General features: G+C 30.4%; 1 protein-coding gene across 1 annotated transcript; it reads right to left on the minus strand.

The window, feature by feature from the left end:
• Positions 1 to 835: 835 nt before the first annotated feature.
• LOC136203685 (chaperone protein dnaJ 11, chloroplastic-like) lies at positions 836 to 1,730 on the minus strand. Its single transcript, XM_065994885.1, has one exon. It carries the CDS (start codon positions 1,566 to 1,568, stop codon positions 1,041 to 1,043), a length of 528 nt encoding a protein of 175 aa, XP_065850957.1. The 5' UTR covers positions 1,569 to 1,730; the 3' UTR covers positions 836 to 1,040.
• Positions 1,731 to 8,747: the final 7,017 nt, after the last annotated feature.

The following is an 8,747-nucleotide window of genomic DNA, read 5'->3' on the forward strand; positions in this document are numbered from 1 at the left end:
TTTCCCAATGAAAATAGGGATGATACTAAGGCTAGGACTGACATCCCAACTAGGTTGGCACCCCACCGCTAGCCCATTAAAACCCGAATATATTAGTAAAAATAATAGATATACAAGAGTCAGAGAAAACAAGAAACTATTCATAAGTGACTAATATTACAAAGGTCATCTAAAATAAATAGTTAATTAATTAATTAACTTAATCATTTTGAAATTACATGGTTGGTTTCAAGAAATTAGTCATAATATATCACAAAGATAATTACCAGAATGAAATGGATAAAAAAAAACGACAACTTGGATACAATGAATTAATTATATTAAGAAGTATATCATATTTACTATAATACAATCAAGATTCTCCCATATTGGAAGAATTTAAACTTTTTAACATATATTCTTAATTAGTACTATTAGACATTAATTCAAAAAGATTCACCAATATCAAAAAAAAAAAAAAATTTGACTAGATTAATTGAATTCATAAATGATTTGAGATGCTTATCATTTATTCAAATCAATATTAATTAGGGAAAAGTACAAAAATAAACCTTGTGGTTTGGCCCATTTTCGAAGTACACCCCTGTGGTTTAAAAGTTTGTAAGTCGGTGCTTTGAACTTCATTCCGTTAGCAAAGAGGGGTAAAATTGACTAACGGTGTTAAAAGTCAAAGGGAAAATAGTTAATTTGGTCCTTATATTTAATAATTTTATAAATTAAGCATCCTTACTATCTAACTATCACAAACAAACCTCAAAATAAAAAATAAAAATTCAATTATACCATCTTCTCCGTTACTCTTTAATTTTTTTCTTTCTAAAATCATGTTTCTCTTTCAATTTTAATTTTGTAATTCAAACAGGCTATAAAATGGCGCCTGCTTCCATCATACAACACTACTCTGGCTGGACTAAAATGCATTAATACTCACAAATCAGAACATGCTGAATTAATTAATCTAAGCTATCCTAATCTATTGATCAACACTAATCAATTACAATTCTATCAAAACCAGATTGTTTAATTTCCCCCAATTTTCTCTACCAGCACTGATCGGTTTCCCATCCCCTCCTTGGAGATCGGAAAAATCCAGAAGCTGCTGCATAACTCGCTACTGTGGCTGCACTCGCTGATTTCATATACGGAGAACTACTCATCGGCCGTGCTTCCCGGAACAGTGAGCGATCATACTCAGATCGTTTCTCCGGATCGGAAAGAGTTTCATAAGCTTCCTGTATTTTCATGAACTCGTAAGCTCTGTTCTCCTTTTGATCTTCAACTGCGACGTCGGGATGTAAAACTCTCGCCAGTTTCCGATATGCAGATTTGATCTCTCCAAAAGAGGCGCCATTCTCAATCCCTAAAACTTCATACAACGATCCAGGCGATGCAATGCGGGAGGAGAAGGATGTTCTCTTGGCGGTGCTATTGGCGGAACCGGCAGAGACACGGATTGGACGGAAATTGACACGAGAGGGGAGATAATGGAGTTCGTCGGAGGGAAATTTTAAGCCGGAGAAACTAGCGGCGGAGGAAGTGAGAGAGGGAATAGAAGAAATGGAAGCCATGGTGATATTTTCTGTTGGATGAAGGATGAATTGGAATATATAGGAAGATTGGGGATTTATTTAACCATGGACTTATCTTCAATATCAATTTGAACTTATTGAACTGTGATTCCAGAGATTATTGAACTCTTAATGTTAGTTGATTTATTATGATTGTTTAATGGGAAGAAATTATTGAACTTTGATTGTAGAGAGAGAAACTTGATTTTAGAGAGAGAAAAATTAAAAAAGATGAGAGAGAAAGAAAAAAATTAAAAAGTAATAGAGAAGATGGTATAATTGAATTTTTATTTTTTATTTTGGGGTTTGTTTGTGATAGTTAGATAATAAGGATGCTTAATTTATAAAATTATTAAATATAAGGACCAAATTAACTATTTTCCCTTTGACTTTTAACACCGTTAGTCAATTTTACCCCTCTTTGCTAACGGAATGAAGTTCAAGGCACCGACTTGCAAACTTTTAAATCACAGGGGTGCACTTCGAAAATAGGCCAAACCACAAGGTTTATTTTTATACTTTTCCCTATTAATTAATAATAATGATTTCTAAAAAAAAGAAATTAATAATAATGAATTGTTGGTCTAGGCCTGAGTATGTGAATTTTTCCATAAGGCCAAAAGCTTTTTGAGATATAGAAAGTGTAGAGAAATTGGAAATTTGTCATTTGTAAGTATAATTTAGGGTGAATTACATAAACATTACCAATGATAATAATATTTTGACTTTAATCAAACTGATAATTTTTATCTGTATTATATTAAATAGATTCATTTTTATTTTAAAAATGTCATATATTGAAAGGTAACCACCATCTTTTAACCTTCTTTAAAATAAATAGTTATTGATAACTTTCATATTGATAAAATTCAAAATAAGTTTTGACATAACTATAAATATTTAATAGTATGTGATTTTCTATGTAATTTCCTATGTAATTTATAAGGAGCGGCCCTCACACTATTGAGCATGTCTCATGAGGTATCCCACCTTTATAAAAGGTAAGGATCTACATGATGATTAACCACCACACATGTCGTCACGGACCGATCGCACCAGATTGGATTAGTGTGTGCACTATATTTTTTAGAGAATTTTTTTTATTAATTTAATTAAAATATTCGAAAATCATTTTAATTAAATAATTAATTTCACAACAAATACTTTATTAAGCTGAAAATAGTTTCAATTTTCGTACTTTTTAATCACTGCTTCTTTTCATAAATCGCTTCCATTTCTTCAATCATTTTTCGTGCCAAAAATTGAACTGAGCAATTAATTTAAGTGTACATATTAAACCGATTTTGAGCTGCGTAATTTAGAATCATATTTCTTTTGGGAGTAGCTTGGTTTATCCTAGAGGTGATCAATATTTCTAACTGCTTGCGCAGTGCCGCAAACCTCAAATCAGAATTTGTTTAAGAATCAGAACCGCAACAATAATAAAAATTGGAACCCTAAAAGGAGCCTAAATAGACCTTAACATGAAATTGCATTTATCTATTTGAATTGCGGAAAACCAAGTCATATGGCATGTAAGTGCAGAAACATGTCAAACACTACCCTAGTGTTAAAGTGACTAAAGAACTACGTCTAGTAGCAATTTACTAAGATCAACTTTATTGGTGGATCAGATGGATGGTGGGTAGATATTTGTACCTCTCACCATGTTTTGTTATGACAAAAATATGTTTAAGACATACAATTGTGACCAAGGATCAAAAGTGATGTTCCACACTATTATTGCTGCTGGAATTGGTAGTGTGGAATTAAATTCCAGTTCTGGAAAAATGTTGACTCTAAAGGATGTTATGTACTCTAGAGATGAGGAAAAATCTTGTTTCGGACTAGCTTCATAATAAGGAGGGATTTACTTTAACAAAAAATGAAATGCCTATAGGAAAATGTTATGCTACTAATGGTATGTTTAAGGTTAATGTTGAAATTGATAAAGTGAATGCTTCTATTTTATATAGCTTGTATAATTTTAATGTTTGACATGCATGTCTTTGTCATGTCAATAAGTGTATTATTAAGAATATTAGTAACTTAAGCTTAATGCCTAATTTGTCTTTCAATGAGTTTAATAAATGCGATTATTATAATCAAGCAGAAATCACAAAAACACTTTATATATCTGTGATTAGGAAATCCGAGCCTCTAGATTTAATCATTATGATATTTGTGAACTTGATGGAAATTTGAGCAGAACTAGCAAACTATATTTTATAAATTTTTATTGATGTTTGTTTTGATTTTACCTATGCATCTCATGAAAAATAATAGTGATGCTCTTGACATATTTAAACTATTTTTTGTTGAAATAGAAAATCAATGCAATAGGAAAGTTAAGAGATTCCATAGTGATAGAGGTACATAATATGATTCTAGCATGTTTTTCGATTTTTATAATTTATATGGAATCATAAATGAAACAACTGCACCATATTTATTTGAGACGAATGGAAGGCTGGAAGAAAACATAGGACACTGGCATAGTTTGTTGTTGCTATATGCTTAGTTCAAGTGTTGCTTCCCATTGGTGGGGAGAAATTTTGTTGACTATTTGCTATGTGTTTGATATAGTTCCTAAATAAAAAAGCAAACTTTCTCCTTATGAGATATTGAAAATAGACTACCAAATTTTTCATAATTTAGAACTTGAGATTGTTTGGCTTATGTTAGACTAGTAGGGTTACCAATGTTTATTGGGTATCTGTGAATAGTAAAACATATAGGTTTTATGATTTGAATGCAAATGTTATTTTGGGATCAAATTTTTATGAAGATATAATTCTTTTTAAATTGAGAAATAATAAGAGTGTATCATCTATTAACATGACTTTTGTTAGACTCATAGTAAATAATGAGAATAGGGAATCTGAATCTAGAAGAAGTAAGAGACTTAGAGTCTCTCAAGACTTTGGTCCTCATTTTTATACATTCACAGTAGAGGATGAATCACTTAGCCTCCAAAAAGCCCTGAGCTCTTTAGATGCTGATTTGCAACAAAAAGCAATCAATCATGAAATCGACTCTCTAGACTCAAACAAAACTTGACACTTATTTCACTTACCATCTGGTTACAAACCAATAGGCTACAAATGAGTTCTAAAAAATAAATTGAAACTCCGATGGTTCAGTTGATAAGTATAAGGCATGCCTTGTAGCTAAAGTCTTTATACAAAGAAATAATATATGTAGATTTCTTTGCCACTTATTCGCATGTCACTAGAATCACATATATTGGTGTTTTGATTGCTATTGATACTTTACACGATCTTGTTGTGCACCAAATGGATGTTAAAACCACCTTTTTGAATGGTTAATTTGATTTAGAGATGTATACATATCAATCCGAGGGTCTTGTAATTCCCGATCAAGCCCATAAAGTATGTAAATTAGACAAGTCATTGTACGGTTTAAAACAAGCACCTAAGCAATGACATGAGAAATTTGACAATTTGGTTATTTCACAAGATTTTAAGGTAAATGAAAGTGATAAATGCATTTACTATAAACATGAATACGATGTTTGCAATATTATATGTTTATACAATGGTGACTCGCTGAATTTTGGATCTAATATTCATGTTGTGAATGCTCTAAAATCTATGCTATATGAGAACTTTGACATGAAAGATTGAGGAGAAAAAAATGCCATACTTGGCATCCAAATAACTAGGTCTGAAAATGGAATTTCTTTAGACCAATCTCATTACATTGAGAAGAATCGAAAGAAATATAATTACTTTGACTGTAAACATGCATCCACACCTTATGACCCTAGTGTGAAGCTTTTTAAGAACACTAAAGACAATCACTATGCTATTTTTCCTTTCATATGACACAAAATATATGACATACATTTGTTTTTGTATCGTCTGGATGTTTTTCGCGACACTATATTAAATTTATGTCATCTGATAGCTTAAGTGCAAACAACCTCAAATCACATGTGGCATTACGATGACACACGCTTGTCATCCCATAAAAACGCGATTTTAATCGAAAAGGTATGTAATCATGAGATGACACCACATATATATAATTGTAGTTGTTGTCTGAAAACAAAAAGCCGTAAATGAAATAAGTTACGTGGCTGATCAATACTGATGCTTCCTTGATTATAGGTTCTGGTTTGTTTGGGAATATGGGTATGCTTCACAATAGTGAAATCCAGTTATGTGGTGCGTTTTCTAAGCTTCTCCCAGACAACTATCAAGTCAGAGGTGGAAAAGGAGTGGGCATAAGGGAAGTGTTGAGTTAGTTAAAAAATAAAGGTTTGGGAAGATGTGAGATTGAATCCAATGCTGCTACCACAGTTAATCATCTTAGGGAAAGACCTTTTAGGCCTGCTTATGGTCTTATATTAGAAGGGTGCAAATCTCTATTATATTTTTTAAATGACGTTAGTGTCAATTTCGTTAGTCGTTCTGCGAATAGTATAGCTCTTGAGCATGCTCGAGCTGCCTAATCTATGTCAGATGGAATAGTCCTTAAGACATCATGATCTTATTTGTTTTCTATTATATTCCGACTTTGATTAATAAAAATTTTCTTTTTTCTTCAAAAAAATCACTTAATATTTACAATTTCTTATGATAGTTAAAGCAAATGAATTATATCCTATTACTTCATTACCATTTCACCATTAAAACCTCTTATCTTATAAACTAGGAAACACTTTGACATTTATAAAATAGAATTACTTATTTGATAGATTAAGATTAAATTACTAACATTGATTAAATAATAAATATCATACAATTTATGACTCATATAAGAAATTTTGTACAAATACATAAACAGTTGTTTTTACCGCTAAATACATAATTGTAATTTACCATAATGTAAGATTACAAAAAAGTTAACAGTGGAAGATTATAGGTTTAATCGTGGTTACTAATGTAAATTACGTTGTTAAGGTTTAATTGGGGTTACTACTATTAATCAGGTCATAAAATTTATGGCTACTTCTCCAATTCTCTATTACTTTGATTTGAATTTGTGGTTTTACTGATACTTTATTCATTTTTTAAGGATTTTGCTATTTACCGTCTCCAAATTGTTTATTACCGTCTCCATTTGAACAATTTTGCCCTTTTCATAATTTTTTTCAAAACTGATTTTTTTTTTAGAGAATCGGCCAAAATTTGGCCTAAAAGGATGCTGCATCCATTCCCGCCATGGCAAAATCGTAAAATTTTTAGTGACGAAAAATATTAAATAGTTCAATTTTTTGTGACGAAAAATGCAAATTCGTCATAAAAAAAATATTATTTTCATGAGTTCTTTGATAAAAAAAAACGTAAATTTTAATGTTTCCGACTTGTAATCATTTGCGGGGTTCGGGTTGTCACACATCAATTATTTTCACAATTTCAATTATTGTTGTTCGGGTTTATGATTTTGGAGAGAGAATTTTCAGTTTTTGATCAAAATTCGGAGAAGGGCAAAAAAGTCAAAATAGAGGCGGTGATAAGTAATTTAGAGGCGGTATTTAGTAACCCACTTTTTTAATTGAAATTGATTTTTATGGAGAATCAGATGGATATCGAAAAAACATTCATTCATACAGGGAGAAAGAAAATATAACTTGAAAATAAAAACATAAGATATAGTAAATTGTTCAAAAGTTTAATTCAATAACGAAGTAAAGAAAGGGATGATCTACCAACCCTGCACATTACTTGTTCCATGGATAACATTTTATAAGCTTGCCATTAGTGTAAACACATGGACCATTTTGAAATACTCTCCATTCACAAGGTTCATACTCATGACACAATCCATCGTCTCTTTTAGCGTCGTAAATATTAAACCGATGGATCTTCTCATCATTTGGCCATGACATAGCACAATAGAACACAGTTGCTTTCCATACGGTTGGACGAAATGAGAAATCAAAAGACTCTTTAAAATGAAGTGTACGAACACCTAAATCATTATCTCTTGACTTGCAATGTACAATAAGATCTAGCTTCCCTTTCAACTTATTTCTCACTATCACTTTCTCCCTATCCGAACCAATAGCAATACATGTTGCGATCATAGAAAAAAATAGTATCAAAAGATATTGGTTGAAGAAAGAATTCATTTTGTGAGAGGAATATTTAATTAAGTGTTACACTACCTCTATATATATATATAGAGTGAGAGTGAAAATTTTAGGAAACCACTCGAAATTAATAGCATTAATTCAATTAACAAATTAATTGCATTCAATTAAAACGGTTGTAAGAGCTAGACTTAATAGTATTCAATTGAATTCAATTAAAACGGTTGTTCAAAAACGATAATAAAAGATAATAAAAAATTTGGGCCCAATATTTATATAATTGAATTGAGGCATTTCTTAAGAGGATATATAATCAAATTTGATCTAAAAGAATTAAATTTCAGATTTGATACCATTTTATAGATTAAACTATTTTTTTTCTCTCTATGTATAAATTTGGTGTAACAGTAGATGAAAATACTTCCCACAAAAAATGAGAACTTTTTTTTCGATGATGATGATTTAGCGTTCGTATATATCATTACATCTCATGGTTTTTTAATATTATTATTATAGCCCCTTAGTTGAAAAAATAAGTACTAAAATTTAAGTGTTGAATATTATAAGTGTTGAAAGTATAGAATGATATAACTTTTATAAAAATATTAGTTGATAATCTTTAACTTAAAAATGTTAAGTTATAATATTTTAATTTAAGTAATTAAGTTGGTTATCAAACTTAGGTAGCGTTTGATAAAACTTAAAATTAAGTGCAGAATATTATAAATACTGAAAGTATTAAATGATATAAGTGTTTGATAAATACTAAAAATAAGTACTGAATTTAAAAATATTAGTTAATAAAGTTCAACTTAAAATTTTAACTTAAATATTTTGACTTACCAGAATAAGTGATTCTGTGACTTAACTGAAATATTTAAGCTATGTTATCAAATAAGCTTAAACTCAATAATCACTTAATGTATTAATGTCACACCCGACCCAAAACGGCATTGGGTATGACATTTTGGTATCAGAGCTCTAGGTTATTTTCTTCGGACCTAATGTGGATTGTGATTTTGGAATAAGAAAATTTGGAGATAGAAATCATGAGGGATATATGGTTCGATAGTGAAAAGGTCGATATGAATTTTGAGGACGAAATTCTTTAAGATGGG

This window comes from Euphorbia lathyris, chromosome 8 (genome assembly GCF_963576675.1).
Source record: "Euphorbia lathyris chromosome 8, ddEupLath1.1, whole genome shotgun sequence".
NCBI classification, from domain to species: domain Eukaryota; kingdom Viridiplantae; phylum Streptophyta; class Magnoliopsida; order Malpighiales; family Euphorbiaceae; genus Euphorbia; species Euphorbia lathyris.

Coding starts and splice junctions, on each gene's coding strand:
- LOC136203685 (XM_065994885.1), bottom strand. CDS start 1,568: ATGGCTTCCATTTCTTCTATTCCCTCTCTCACTTCCTCCGCCGCTAGT.